This window comes from Orcinus orca, chromosome 2 (genome assembly GCF_937001465.1).
Source record: "Orcinus orca chromosome 2, mOrcOrc1.1, whole genome shotgun sequence".
NCBI lineage: Eukaryota > Metazoa > Chordata > Mammalia > Artiodactyla > Delphinidae > Orcinus > Orcinus orca.
The window spans coordinates 86,344,790-86,361,420 of record NC_064560.1 but is presented as its reverse complement, the minus strand read 5'-3'; the positions used below and the strand labels follow the sequence as shown (position 1 = coordinate 86,361,420).

General features: G+C 34.5%; 1 protein-coding gene across 14 annotated transcripts in view; it reads left to right on the top strand.

Annotated features, from left to right (window-relative positions):
• The window catches only part of NEO1 (neogenin 1), a 251,566-nt gene that overhangs the window by 125,707 nt on the left and 109,228 nt on the right, over positions 1–16,631 (top strand). For all 14 annotated transcript variants that reach the window (XM_004276278.3, XM_033440041.2, XM_033440030.2 and 11 more), the window contains 2 exons: positions 8,050–8,204; positions 9,576–9,696. In XM_004276278.3, coding sequence (XP_004276326.1) covers positions 8,050–8,204; positions 9,576–9,696 — 276 coding nt within the window. The remainder of the gene's footprint in view (positions 1–8,049; positions 8,205–9,575; positions 9,697–16,631) is intronic.

Sequence of the window (16,631 nt, the reverse complement as noted above, 5' to 3'; positions counted from 1 at the left end):
TAACATATCCTTCAGCTAGGTGTACCATAGTTTAATTATTATCCAGTTGATTAAATCATTGAAGTTTCCCCTTGACTACAAATAGTATGACAATGCACACTGGAATTTTTCCATGAAAGATTTCTTGAGTATTCTAGTAGACAGTCATTGCTATGGTGTGCTTGTGTGAGGGAACAGGAATTTCTCCAGCTCCACCCCTATATTTGTATTTTTCTTTTTCTTAATTGCACTAGCTATGACCTCCAGTAGAATGGTAAATAGTCTTATTGATACTGATTCTTTGATGGGAACATAAAACTTGTACAGCCTTTGGTAATATTTACAAAATTTTTAAATATGAAATCACCTTGACTAGCTATTCCCTCTAAAATTCTATTCTTCTGAAACTCTTACACATGTGTACAAAGATCTATATGCAAAGATGCAAATTACAGCATTACCTGTAATAGAAAAATTAAAAGCAACCTTAAATGTCCATTAGCAGGAGAGTGGTTCAATAAACTGTGATATAGTCAGACTCTGGATCACTATGCTGCTATCAAAAGAGAGGTGGCCATATATACTGATATGTAAGATTACTAAGAGAGAAACGTAAGTTGCAGAAAAGTATTTATTGGCTGATCCATTCTATATCTTTAAAATGTGTGTATGTGTGTAGTGTGTTTGAAATACATAGAAAAAATTTGCAAGACTCACACACCAAAAATATTAGTAGTGTTTATCTCTAAGGAGGGTAGTGGTATTGGGCTTGATAAAGGGGAGGATTTTATGTTTCCTGTATTCTTTATACCTTTTGTACTGAATACTTATTCAAAATTATAAAAAGGAAGATGGAGAAAAGAAAGCAAAAGCTAACAAAAGAACCAAGTGAAAGAATACTAAGGAGTAGCTGGGAGCAGACAAATCTAAATCATCCAGTAGTCAGTAAAAATTTCTAAATAGACAATCCATGAACATGCAAAAGGTCAAATGGTACAAAAGCATAATGATACGATGAAATACCACCTCACACCCATTAGGATGGCTACTAACAAAGAATCAGAAAATAACAAGTGTTGGTGAGGATATGGAGGAATTGAAACGCCTGTGCACTGTTGGTGGGAATGTATAGCCACTTTGGAAAACAGTATGGTATTTCCTCAATAAATTAAAAATAGAATTACCATATGATCCAGCAGTTCTACCTCTGGTATACTCAAAAGAATTGAAAGCAGTATCTCTAGGAGGTAATCGTACACTCATGTTCACAGCAGCATTATCGACAATAGCTAAAACATTAGAAAAAATCCAAGGGTTCATTGACAGAGAAATGAACAAGCAAAACATGGTATGTACGTACAATGGAATATAATTAGCCTTATAAAGGAAGGAAATTCTGACACATGCTATGACATAGATGAACCTTGAGGACATTGTGCTAAGTGAAATAAGCCTGTCACAAAAAGACAAATACCATATGAGTCCACTTATATGAGGTACTTAGAGTAGTCAAATCATAGAGACAGGAGGTAGAATGGTGGTTGCCAGGGATTAGAGGGAGGCCGGTGAGTGGGGTGTTACTGTTTAATAGGTATAGAGGTTCAGTTTTACAAGATGAAAAGAGTTCTGAAGATGGATTGTGGTGATGGTTGCCCCAAAATATGAATGTACTTAATACCACTGAGTTGTGCACTTAAAAATGGTTAGGATACTAAATTTTATCTTATGTGTATTTTACCACAGTTTTTAAAGTTGAGGGAAAAAGTATATGGTAACAAGTCACTATCCTTATTTGCCAGTTTCCTAGTTACCCTCCTGTGAACTGAACCAGTTTTCTGTAGATCCCTCTATGCATCAATAGCTAATTATATCTCTTCCTTTTGAATTCACATCTATGTAACTGTCGTCTTCTCTTAAAATATCATACCTTTCTATCTTACTTTACAGTTCATTAAATACATGTCTTTATTATCTCTCTCCCTCACAGCATCCAGTAAAACATCTTTGTAGCTTAGTAGTTGCTTATTACATATTTGTTTAATAATTGAGCAAACAAATGAATTCTGTGCTCCTGGAAGGCACAAGAATTGAGGAGTTCTCTGTGTATATAAAAAGGTGATGATGTATACAGTAGTCTCCTTTAGTGACCCCCTAATGCACGGTTCTCACACCTTAGCATGATAGAATAATCTGGGAGAACTTGTCAAGATGATGATTATATGGCCTTATCTTTTGGAATTCTCAAACATGTGTGGTGAAACCCAACAACCAACATTTTTCTAAGTATCTTTGCATATCTCTGCAAATAGTCTATGAACCTCCTTAAGTCATTTGTATGCTCCTACAATGCTGAAAAGCAGAGGGCTTACAAATTGAGTTTAGCTATTTAGGGAGCATATCTAATGTATGTATAATACTAAGTGAAAATAATCAACCATGAGGCCTTCATACCTTCTCTGTGTAAATGTGGCACACAATTAATGTTCATCATGATAATAGTGGGATATCATACAAAGAATAAGTATGTTCAGGCTTGTCAGGGAAGGGGAACCTATATTTAATAAAGATTTTTGTGAATTCTTCACCAAAAAACCATGTGTAGAGCTGTTTGTCAAATTTAAGAGCTTTAAGGACCCTGAGACCCTAATTTTGAGAAACATTGCACTAGGATTAAATTCTACAGTCACAAAAGCCAACTTATAAACATAAATGTGAGTGCTGAAGTTATATGATTATTAAGATTTTATATTATAAACATTTAAAAGCACATTTTAAAACTTATGCAGAAAATTCACAGCAAAGATTAGATGTATGAATTCCTATTGGAGAAGCAGTGGTATAAAACATTAAATCCTTGAGAAGCTTGAGAGTCCTTGAAAAAATTCTTATTTATTTATTTTTATTTTTGGCTGTGTTGGGTCTTCGTTTCTGTGCGAGGGCTTTCTCTAGTTGTGGCAAGCGGGGGCCACTCTTCATTGTGGTGCGCGGGCCTCTCTTGTTGCGGAGCACAGGCTCCAGACGCGCAGGCTCAGTAGTTGTGGCTCACGGGCCCAGTTGCTCCACGGCATGTGGGATCTTCCCAGACCAGGGCTCGAACCCGTGTCCCCTGCATTAGCAGGCAGATTGTCAACCACTGCCCCACCAGGGAAGCCCCTTGAAAAAATTCTTATTCTCAACATCTAATTTTCTGATAGTGCCGATTAATGGAATTTTTAGAATTCAAGTAACCATTGATTTTAACAAATATGCATTGAACACCTATTATGGTTTAGGCCACTGGGGTTTCAATGGTAAATAGGGCAGTGATGGCCTAGGACTGGGGAGGAAAACGGGGGGCGGCTATGGATCAGGAAAAGCTTCTTTAAGGGATTGTTTTTAGAGATCTGAAGGATGAGTACCTGTTAGCTAAGTTGAGAGGTAGGGGTAAGGAAATGCAGTGCAACTGGACGTGGAGGTACAGGGATAGGATAGAAATGTAATTTCAAGGTCGTGTGGCGATTCTGTCATAATGTTGCTTCATAATTGATTTCACCTGTTTCATCTGGAGATTAAGGACAACTTTCATCTTCTTTGGAACAAGAAGCTTTCTCAAGAAGTATTGGAGGGTTCTAATGTATTTTTGTTAGTTGAGCCAGTACTTACAGCAGACTTGTGATTAGACTGTCAGACAACATCCCTGAGGGGATTTCAGACTTTAAAATGCTTGGGTTTTATTTGTTGGGATTTTTTTTAAGGACTTACATGTAATTTTGTGAATTATTGAAAAGAAGCTTAAGAACAGCAAGTGTGCAGTGTGCAGTTTAACATAAAATGGACAAAGTTGCTTTATTTCTCTGCGTAAAGTGCTTTTTAAGAATTTCAGTGTCTAAACCTTTAAAATCAAACAATAGGAACTCCAACATTTCAGAGCTAATGTAAACAACTGGTTATAATCTTCTAAATAACAGCATAATAAAGTAACCTTGAAACTTTGGTGTTGGCCCTGTATTGTTTTCTGTTTGAATTGAGTGGCAATTTCCATCATTATATAATAGTTATGGAATTAAGTGATGTTTCCAGTAAGGGAATTTTGCAAGTGTAATATGTTTTAGTATTAAGTTCTACTTGTGCATTTAGCAATTAAAATTGTTCTTGTAATGATGATGGCATTAGAAGGGATAGGGAGCTGTCAAAGAGAATTTGAAGCTTAATTATCTCTTTGGTAACAAAATGCATAATCTTCCATTACGATGCTTATTTTCTTATGGTAATTGACTCATTTGCTCTCTGGTTATCAATTTAACTTCCCAACCACAAACATCTGCTCTTACATTATGTTTAATTGGTGTGAATACTATCTACAGAGAGGTTAAAATCTGGGGAACATTTTAAAGGCATTATTTTATAATTCATGAAAGGGAAAAGTAAATGATGAATTGAACATTGTTTGTGATGATTTTTTTCTGATAGTCTTTGAAAGTCTGTTTACTGAAAATGCATACTAAAATTATATCAATTGGATTTTCTTTTGAAGAGAATTTTGCTGTTTTCCAGAATTACATACTCTGCTTCAGGGGGCGCCTCAGTCCCTTAGACTTAAGGGATATGTCAGTTCCTCAGAAACATGGTACCATAGTGGTTAAGATTGAAGGCTTTGAAGGTAGAAAAAATTGTTTAGTACATAACTAATCTGAAGATGAGGTGTGGGTACAAATTGTGTTTGTTTGCTTATAATTTTTTAAATGAAAGGTAAATCATTCAAAAAAAATTAATGGTTACCTATAGGAGAAGGGAGGGAAAAGGGTAGAGAAAACAGGGTTAGAAGCAAGACTTGTTGGAATATACCCTTTTTTGCAGATTTTAAATGGCTGTAAAGGGGAAGTAAAATGAAACAAATGACTCTATATGTGTAACTAGTTGGTAGTATAGCCACACAGAAAGTTAAAATTCCAAGTGAAAGTTACTGTTCCAAATAAATTTAAAATAGTAATTAAACTATATATACCTAGTAGAATATTCTCAAGGACAAAAAGAAATCTTCAACTTGTTTGTTTTCTTTGAGAAGGAACAGAGAAACATAAGCAAAGATGAGTCTAAATTCATCTGGGAAAAAACATCTTAATGAACATGTTAGGAAATTTTTGAGGAAATAAAGGAATAAATTAGGAGAGTACTTGTTCTGCCAAATATTTTAAAATACTATATAGTAACAATCATTAAGTTTGTGGTTCTGGCCCAGGAATAAACAGGTCAATGAAACCACTTAATATGCAAAATAAACCCCTAAGAGTATATAGGATTTAGATATTAAAACTATTTCAAATCGGTTACTTTGATTGGGACTACTGGAGTTGCTGTTTAGAAAAATATAAAGCTGGATGCTTAACTCAGTGAAGTCAAGATTGTTTCATAGACATACTAGAAGAAAAAGTAAGTGAATATTTTTATAGTATGGAAGCAAGGAAAACCCTTTGGAGTAAGAATAATAAAATACAGATGCCAAAAAAAGAGAGGACTAATAAATTTTACCACATACAGATTTAAAACTTTGATACAATAGGCATCCTAAATTTAAAAAGACAAAAGAAACAACTGAGAAGAAATATTGGCATGTAAGAGAAAGGATTAATATCTTACTGTATTAGTCAGGGTCCAGTCAGGAGCCAGAAATTGCACCAGGAATTTCAACAAGGAGAATTAAACATAAATAATTATTAACTAATAAAAGGTGTTTTAACTACTAAATAGGATAAAGTAGGATTCTAAAGAATAAAGAAAGAGTAAATATAAGAATTAGCTACTACCTCAAGAGCCGAGGGAGAGAATCCAAAAAAAGGAACAAACTTGGAAGAGGGCACCCTTACTCAAGGTTGCAATTCAGACCTTGGAGAGAGTGTAGTCACTGCCAGAGAATACAGCCCATGGGCCAAACTGGTCCACAGGAGATCGCCTGTTGGATGCCACAGGCCTGAGCTGGTGCGTGGAAAGCCGCCTGCTGGGATGCCATGGGCCTGACTGATGATGAGCAGGAAGTTCCCCAGCGGGGTGCCTTGAGTCAGAGCTGATACATTGGATGCTGTTTAATGGAATGCTAACAGTCAGAGCTCCTGCACAGAAAGCTACCTGCTAGAGTAAACTGGAGAAACTTACTAGAGACTGAGCAGAGAAACTTGCAGGAGGATGATCACCAATGGTTCTCCCACATACCTTCTAGCTGCCACACTGTAGGGCCGAGAAGAACAGCACACCCCAACCTGAAAGATAAACCTTTTCTTCTGCCATGCCTTACAATGTCCCTCCAGTGTCCTCTGTTCACAAAGTCTAACATTGCATCAGCTGGCAAAGGTCCACATCCATCATTACAAAGAAGAGTGGATTTGGAGCTGAGAGGCCATAAATTAATAACTGGCATTATGTGAAAAGCTCTTACATATAGATAAGAAAATTGTGAACACTCTAATTGAAAAAATAGCAGAGTATGTGTACAGATAATTCACCAAAGAATACAGATGACTAACCAATGTTTGAAAAGAGAGAGTTAAATTCACTGCTAATAGATTTCCCTTACTTCATCTAGTTGTACACTTATGTTTTCTTGATCTTGCATCACTGTGTTACATTCTTGCCATCTTTGGCTTCTACTGCTTACGTGGGGTTCTACCTGCTCTCTATACTCTTACTCTTCATTTACCCAAATTATAAAGCTAGTCTGGACTTCTTCCCAGGACCTGTCCCCTCTAGCCAGTGCAATAGATTAAAAAAATGAAAAAAGAAAGAAGATTGGAAAGGAAGAAATAAAAGTCTCTCTATTCACAGGCAACATGGTTGTCTACGTAGATAATCCCAGAATTGTTTATAAAAAGCTGCTAGAACTAATGAATGAGTTTAACATGACCACAGGATAAAAGGTTAATATGCATAAATCAGTTTCATCTCTAGATACTAGCAGTGAACAATTAGAAACTAAAAAAAAAAAAAAAAAAAAGGTACCACTTACAGTAGCACCAAGAAATTTAAAATACTTAGGGATACAGCTAATAAAGTAAGAACAAAATTTGTATATTGAAATATATAAAACAGTGATGAGAGAAACCAAAGGTCTAAATAAATGGAGAGAGAAACCATGTGCATGGAAAGGAAGACTCCGTATTGTTAAGGTGTCAAATTGCCGCAGATTCAGCCCAGTCCCAATCAAAATTCCAGCAGGTTGAGCACATTTTAACTCAACTGTTTAAAAAAAAAAACAACTGCTGTTATCGTCTTCATTGTGATATAGGGAGTTCCTTGTCATTGGGAACTTCAAACAGGGATTTGTAAGACACTTGTCATGGATGTAGCAGGAATAGGAAATTATGGCATTAGGTAGGAAGTTGGACTAGATGATCTACTTTTACCCTTTAAATTCAAAGTCTTACTGAATCTATTTGAGTCAGTGATTTACAACTTTGGGTTAAGGGGAAAGGGAGACAATGGGATAATCAAGCTTTTTCAAATACATTTAACTTTTTCCCAAAGATTCTGTCACTCTACCTCCCACCCTTAAAAACCATTGCATGTAATGAAGGGTGTTACTAATGGAAGTGTGTGTGTGTTTCTGTGAGTAAACTATTTCAGGCCTCTAATGTGACATTTGTATTACTTTTTGGGTTCTTTTGTTACTCATCAAGCTGACTGAAAAGGAAGATAATGTCAGTCTTCTCAGCTCTTTTTGAATTGTAATCATGGCTTTTCTAAAATGGTTTAAATCTTAGGGAAATAGACTTCAATATTCAATTTTTGGACAGCTTAGAACTTTCCTATTTTCATTTTCTTCAAAACAGTCAACTTAGTAAATATTTCTCAACAGAGAAACTCAGAAATTATTGTTATAATTATTCTGCCAGTTAATTATGCCAGAATATCAGTTTTTAAAGATATCATGTTCCTAACATATATTTTAAATATGTATTTGTTATGTTTTTCTAAAAACATATGAAAGCCTCAAATAATTAAAAATCCTATTAATTCTATGATTTTTAAAAATTGCTTGAAATATAAATAGCTACCTATTTTTATTTTTATTAATACCTTAATTTTCTTTCTGTTTTAAAGCTCAACCTGAATTCCTGAAGCAGCCTACTAATATATATGCTCATGAATCTATGGATATTGTATTTGAATGTGAAGTGACTGGGAAGCCAACTCCAACTGTGAAGTGGGTCAAGAATGGGGATATGGTTATCCCAAGTGATTACTTTAAGATTGTAGTAAGTATTTTTCAAAGAAACTTATCTCGGAAACCTTTAAATATCTTTAAATGTAATCACCAAGAGATCTGTTATCTGTAGTACATGAAATGGTGTATATAAGATGAAGATAGAAAAATTCGCTTAGAATATAATCTCTTCATTGACTGATGAGAAAGCTGAGCCCAGAAATATTTTGGTAGCTCATGTAAGATCACAGAGCAAGTCAGTGTTTGAACTCAGCCTGAAGTCCACATCTCCTGACCAACAGTCCAGTCCTCCTCGGACGTACTAGCACTCTTTAACACAGCCGCCACCACTTTCTGGGTAATGATTATCCTGTGTGTGTATTCACATGTACCAATTGTCTTCATAGCTCTCTATTCAAGGAGCAGAAGTCTGTCTGTCTTATACTGATGCCCAGACCCTTCAAAATAAGGGTGGCCCCGTGTTGGACAGTTGTTGTGAAAATAAACATAAAGATTCTTTTAAAAAGTAAAGCAAAAGTAAATAAGTAGCCTTAAGTCTACTTAAGAAGACTCAGTCATTATTTCTTTTTACTTTATATGTATATAGGAAATGCTTAGTAAATATTATCCACTGTCATTATTATCATTATCTAACATCCTGTTAACAGAATTATCTAGGTTTTAGTAATAAAGATTAATGACATATCTTAGGATGCATACCTGACATTCATAGACATAATCAGAAGTAATTATGGTTGTTCAAGACTTAATGTCTCATTACAAATTTCTCATATAACTAATTCATTCTTCATAGGAATACATTTTCTATTTTTAAAGTATGTAATCTCATATGTTACAAAAAGTAATTCACAAGTATTTAACCCTAATTAAAAAGCAGCGTGTTATGGTTAAATTAGCATTTTTCCTCTTTTATCATTATTTTCATACTATTTTTTAAAATATCAATAACAATAACTATAGTTGACATTCATTTAGTACTTTATAGTTTAAGAAAAGCTTTTATATATGTGGCCTCATTTAACTTATCTGTTAGAACTATTGATATTAGAGATAATCTTAAGAAAATGCCTTGAATTCACAAATTCAGACTCTCACTATGGTCACATGGTATTACATGCCAGATATTTTTCCAAGCAAAGGTGTAAGTTTGCATACATTGCAGATAAGACTTTCTATAAGGATTGAGTTCGTAATTGTTAATGACAGTGTTTCCTTTTCTAGTCACTTGAGTCAGTATCTTGTCAATAAAATTGAGTTAACAAGTTCATAGGTAGATAATATTCAGTAACTGAATCATACAATTTTACTTGTTTTTCCTCTCCAGAAAGAGCATATCCTTGAGATTTTGAACTGATGTTTATCAGTTAAATCATAAAATTTTATTTATGTTTTTCTTCCTCAGAAGGAACATAATCTTCAAGTTTTGGGTCTGGTGAAATCAGATGAAGGGTTCTATCAGTGCATTGCTGAAAATGATGTTGGAAATGCACAAGCTGGAGCCCAACTGATAATCCTTGAACATGGTAAGAGGGGCTGAAATAGTAAGATGAAAGAGGCTGACTGTGTTTGAGGAACTAGGACCTATCACAGGAGCTATCATTCCAGGATATCTAGTGATTAATAACCTGTTTGTAAAGGCTAATATATGGCATAACTAAGAGAGAAAAAAATAGCAGTCTAAATCATTTCTGTTTTTTTAAATGACCTAGAAACACAATTTTGGATAATATTGAAAAGAAATTGGTATTAAGAAAAGAAAAACTGAACATTTATAGTCTTACACAAATGAATGTTCTTCAGATTTCAGTCATTTTAATCTTACAAATATATTTTTGATCTATTAAAGTAGAAAAACTTTACTTAATGTTTATTTAGTAGTGAATTTTTCTTTAATTTTTCCAAAATAAACTTGCCTTTTCTGATTTTCACACACAAAAAATGCTTAGAGGGCTTCCCTGGTGGCGCAGTGGTTGAGAGTCCACCTGCCAATGCAGGGGACACGGGTTCGTGCCCCGGTCCGGGAAGATCCCACGTGCCGCGGAGCGGCTAGGCCCCTGAGCCATGGCCTCTGAGCCTGCGCGTCCAGAGCCTGTGGTCCGCAACGGGAGAGGCCACAACAGTGAGAGGCCCGTGTACCGCAAAAAAAAATTTAAAAATGCTTATTATAAATTCAGACAACATTGAAAAGTAAGAAGGGAAAAAAAACTCACATCAGTCAGGGTCAGTTCTGGGGAAACCACACGGTAATTTGAGCAAAAACTAAAGAATTAAATATTCTTTATTAAAAATTATTAACTGTAACCAGGGATTGGAGTGGCAAGGGGTTGGCTAGTAAGGAGTAAAGAGAATTCTAATGAATATAAAAGAATGGCAGACATAAGGAGCAGCCCCATCCCGTAGGTCTGAGAATGTTCAGGAGAAGGCCCCTCTCAGGGCTAATCCCAATCATGTTAGAGAGGGTGAGGCCATGGTTTAATGGATGATGGAGAAGTTGCTGTGCTGCCATCCCATAGAATCTTGTTCAAAACCTCCTGTCTATTGTGCTGGGCAAAAGCTGTTCACAAAGAGGTGTCTCAGTGAAGGTATTCTGCTAAAAAACCACCAGTGGGGTTGGGGTATTGAGGGAAGCTACTCACCAGCACAGTACTGATAAAGTTTTAACACATGTCAGCAAAGGAAAAATATGTAAAGGGCCCAGCTTCCTTTTTGCAGAGCAGGCAGTAAAGTATGAATTTGGAGCTGAAAGACAATAAATTGATTACAAGCACATGCTTCAAACCCTGCCATCTAGGAGTACTGCGTATGAGCACACACAGATGTGTATATGGTTTTATAACCTATTTTCTTGCAGCAGCATGCTGTGAACATCTTTCCATGTCAGTGAGTATACATCTGTGTCAACATTTTTCATTGTTGAATAGTAAATATACACTTTGTTTTATATAAATGATTCCCCATTGGTTAGCATTTAAACTGTTCCTGTTTTTTTACTATGATGAATGAGGCTATGCAGAACTTCTTTATATGATTATTTTCTCATACTAAATTACTAGAAGTTGAATTGTTGGATGACAGTTTTTTATGAAATTGATAACTGTTGGGTGTACTATTTGTTTTAGCAGGGAAAGCATTTTTCATTTTGTGTGTTTCTCAAGAATGCTTTAGACATCTCATTGGGTGTCTGAGTCAAATTTAAGTTCCAGTTGCATTGTGATCAGGGAAACTAATGGGCAAAGCTACTCTGGCTTTTCACTAAAATAGCATGTAGGATTTTTATATGCTATTTCTTGAGAATGTATTTCAGAGTACTGTCATAAAAGGGCGTAAAATAGTAGAATTGCTCTTTTTCTTCCTATGTTTGTCTGTCATCTTACCTTTCCCTTTACATTGAAAACGATATAGTAGAAGCATATCACTTTTCCATTTTGGCAAAATGCCTGAGTATGATTCCCAAATAAGGCATTAACAGAATAAGTGAGGTAGATAGGCTTATTTCTTTTTATTAGTGGCAGTGTTTTTCCTTAGTACATGTCATGGCTCTCCTAGGGTTATTTCCATGGAACTAAATAAAGGGACTTCAGTATATTTGTGCTTGTGATTACCATTATAGATTTAACACTAACAGTATAAATGGTGGCTTTGCTAGGAGGATGCTAAACTAATCCTAACCGGACTTTCCTCTGAAAATGCTTGGATGGCATAATAATTATAGTCATAATGTGTGTTTTATTCTTTTTGAAACAACCTTTCAAAAACAGACGATGTTTTGTGAGCTGGTGAAAATTTTTAGTGACCTTGTCAGGGATGCATTAAGGATGCACAGATTCTAGGAAGGAGAGTAAATGTCATTTTATTAATTTGCTATTTTAATTTGTAAGATAAATATTTATGTGGGAAAACTAAAAGAGAGACTGTAACGGTTTATAAGATCTGATCTCTGCCTTTCTGAGGTTTATGATGTTGTAAGGGATGTAAGAGATGTGTATGACATTAATACTAGTCCATAATAAGTGTTATTTTTATAATATAAATAAGGCAGCATACAATTCAGAAGAGAGGAATTCTGTGTCAACAGGGAAGTTTTTTCATGGAAAGTGTTTCCTTTGTAATAGACCTCAAATGATAAGATTTCCAGATGTTAATAAGAGGACCTGGCTCAGTATGGAAACAGAATAGAGTATCTGTTCCTGTAGGAAGGAGGCCTGTAAAGTCAGAACAGGATCAGATTGATCACGGCCTTGTTTAATAATAATCTGAAAGTATTTGAGCATCTTTGACACAGTCTTATTTTTGTAGAGGGAATTTTCTGATTCTTCTTGGAAGTGTGTAGTTATAAATCCTGGTCATCAGCCTTTTGGCTAGTGCTTGGCTGCAAGAAGGTAATTTCAAGCAGCCATAATTGGCCTGTGATATAATTGGACAGCATGGCTTTTAAGTTAATTATCACCTATGAACATTAAATGAAATTTCATAATTATAGTTAAAATATATAAAACATCTGTGCAACAGCACTAGGAAACAGTATTTCTAATCAAATTGGGAAATAGAATTTGAGAATGAGTATGTCTCAAACATACTTCCTCCCCCTCCCCCAGCTTTATTGAGGTCTAATTGACATATAAAACATTGTATAAGTTTAAGATGAACAATGGGTGTACAATGTGATGATGAATGTATATATTGCAAAATGTTTACCACAATAAAGTTAGTTAACACATCCTTTACCTCACATAATTACCATTTTGTTGTTATGGAGAGAACATTAAAGTTCTATTCTCATAGCAACTTCCAAGTATACACTACAGAATTGTTAACTATAGCCACCATGCTGTACATTACATCCCTAGAACTTATAACTCTTAAACTAGAAGTTTGTACCCTTTGACCAGCATCTCCCCTTTTCCCCCATCTGTCAACCCCGTGGCAACCACCATTCTATTCTTTGTTTCTCTGAGTTGGATGTCAAACATACTTCCTTAATTAAAACATTTAAAATGCATTTTTTAGTATTTAACTTTACTCTTATGCATGTTAGGAGCAGCAACTCTTGATTTTAGAAGATTGTGGCTTTTAAAATATTTTAACAACATAACAGTATTATTTTTATTTGCTGCTAGTTCAAATTATGTTATTTTATGCTAATATACTTTATGTCTTATAATCATCTGTTGAATGATTTTTTTAAGTATTGGCATATAAAGTACTGCAAGTATGAGTAATAAGAATTAAGGTAAAATGTGTTTTTGTCAGTTAACTTTTTATTATCCTTTCTTTGTGTCAGTTGGAATTTAAAAATAGATTCCAAAACTATCATGTGTCTTGAGATATAAAAACACAAATACGATTTTTCTTTGTATATTCATTCATGTCAAGTCTGATAATTGGCAGTTTTTTAGTTCCAGTAAGGGAAAATGGGTTGGTGAAAAGGGATTAATACGAACTTGTTTTTAGTAAAGGAAATTCATATTTTACCGACTAATTAAATGACTTCTAGGATATTATGGCTGTGGTAGATAAGGTTCCTGAGCTTTCCTTTTTTTTTGACAGAAACATTTGTAAAAAATTCCGTATAGTATCTGAGGTAAATATTGAATAGTAGAAGTTCTGGAATAAGTGACTAATGACCTGGCATGATTAAAAGTTGGCTAGATAGCAGGAAATTGTTAGTCATTAGTGGAATATTTTAAATCTAAAGCACTTAGAATGTGTGATAGTTGGTGTTGATTTTAATCAAAGGATAAATTCTAATCAGTTATTTTGCTTTCTTGTAGCAGTAATTATAACTTTAATAAAACTTTTAACTCAAGACAACTCTGATGAAATTTGACTTCTTAGCATGAATTCCATGTCTAGGAACTTTCTAATATTGAAAATGCATCTAATGTCAATGCCTGGGTTCTGGTTCTTATCTGCCATTAACTTGCTGAGTGATTGAATCAGGCACTGAAATTCTGTGATTTTTAAATTTTATTTAAAATTAAGGAATTAAATGATCTCTGAGGCCCCACATCACTCAAATAATCTGTTAAATGCAGTTGTTTTAGAAATAGGTGCATTAAATATAAGGTGCTTTTCAGAACACTCTTTAGGTATTGAAATAAATAGATACATTGTTTGCAAAAAGATTAAGACATTGCCAGCTAATTTTATGTTACCTGCCACAGTATGTAACAAAACAAACCTGGTGCTCAAAATCTGAAGTATTGGCTTTATGTTCCAACCCTACTAAGATGAGGTAATCTCTATGAGCATCGGTTTTCTTATCTATAAGTATAAACAATAATCTCTGCATAGCACACATCTGAGGGACAAATAGAATAATATATGTGAAGTATTTTGTAAATTTTAAGTACTCTAACCTTAAGGTACTTTTTTAAATGTTTAAATTTATTTTTGGCTGCGTTGGGTCTTTGTTGCTTGCTGTGCACGGGCTTTCTCTAGTTGCGGCTAGTGGGGGCTATTCTTCGTTGCGGTCGGCGGGCTTCTCATTGCGGTAGCTTCTCTTGTTGCAGAGCACGGGCTCTAGGTGCAGAGGCTTCAGTAGTTGCGGCGGGTGGGTTCAGTAGTTGCGGCTTGCAGGCTCTAGAGCACAGGCTCAGTAGTTGTGGCGCTTGGGCTTAGTTGCTCCATGGCATGTGGGATCTTCCCAGACCAGGGATCACACCCGTATCTCCTGCATTGGCAGGCAGATTCTTAACCACTGCGCTACCAGGGAAGTCCTAAGGTAATAGTAATTTGAAAGAATATACAAAGGCAAAACTACTGAATAGGAATTCAGTAGTTGGCATTAATCCAAATCAAAGTGCATATAAAAGCTTAACTTCATGAAGCAAGGTTTGAGGATTTTTTTTAAGTAGACAACAGAAATCCATTTAATATTCAATTATATTATTTAAATTTGTAAAACAAGAAAAAAGATCTATGTGACCAGATTGCAAGGTATTTGAAATAAAACTAAACTTGGCACTGAAATAGATGAACATAATACATGTTCATTGTCAAAAATAAGAATGCATAATTGACTGAAATATAAGTAACTGTACCTTTCTTTTAACCCTTCCCCTATCTCACTTTCTAGAGATAGCCCTTGTTAACATTGTATATGTATTTATTTGTTCAGTAAATATTTGTTGAACAAAGTTCTGTATGTAATATAAAATTCTATATCCATTGCCCTAAGTGGTAGGGATTAAATAGCTAACAAGCAGACATGATTCTCTGCCTTCACAGTGCTTCTTTTGTATTAACAGAGACAGACGTTAAGCAAGTAAATAAACAGAATAATTCAGCTTTTATGTCTACTTAAAGGAAATAAAAAGAATGCTCTGTTAAAGAATTATTGAGAGTATATTGGGAGTTACTTTAAATAGGATAGACAGAGAGGCCTTTCTGATGGGATATGCTAGTTGGGACCTGAGCATTAGAGAAGTCTCTGTGTGTGTGTTTTATGCTTATATATACACATACACACATTCATGTATAAACTTTTTATTTGAAGGTGTGAAATCATTCTTTTGTGATTTTACCAAACAGTATTTTATGCACATGTCGGTACTTAGAGGTTTACCTTTTTTTTTTTTTTTTAACTTCTCTATTCTCATCAAACTTGCGTATGAGGAGACTGGTGTTTTGCATTCTTGATGACAATATAAATTTTTTTGAAATGCAGTTTAGTAATTTAGAATTCACATACCCTCTTATCACATAACTCTCTTTATAGTAATTTATCTTGCAGGTATAGTTACCAAATATTTAAAGATATTTGTGTTAGACTAGCATAAATCTGAAAGCAATCCAATCAATGCAACCAATAAGGGGGCTGATTAAATACATGAATACAATGGAATACTAGGTACCTGTTAATAATGTAGATCTGTATAAGGTAGATATGGAAAAATACTTAAGTTTTATTATTAAGCAAGTAGCAGAAAAGATTTCTTGGGTGGAAAAGGTAGGAGAGAATGATAAAGATTTATGTATGCTTATATGTGTAAGAAACTTTTAAAGATCTACACAACAATCTGTTAATTGTGCTTGTATCTGAGGAGTAGAATTAGAAAAGTCTGAAGATGAGGAGGATAGAACAATGTACTACTGTAAAATTTTGAAAAGCCAAATAAAAACTATTAGAAATTAAACTTGGAATATTGCAATCAGGTCTATACAGAGTGATTTTCACTTTGTTCAGGGTAGTTTAAAACTTTCTGAGTTTTTATTTCTTGAAAGAAAATGCTGTGGGAGAAAAAAATAGGTTGTTAAGAGTATTTGGTAACTATCTCCAAATAGCTTATCTTCTTATCTCCAAAAGCTTATCTTCTTATCTCCAAATATAATATCTTCTGTTACAGCATTTTTTCCCTGGAAGATGAATCATGTCATATAAATACTAAGACAGCTATAATTCGTTAAAATATTGAAAGCAAATTTGTTTTGTTAAACCAACAAGTATTTTATTGAG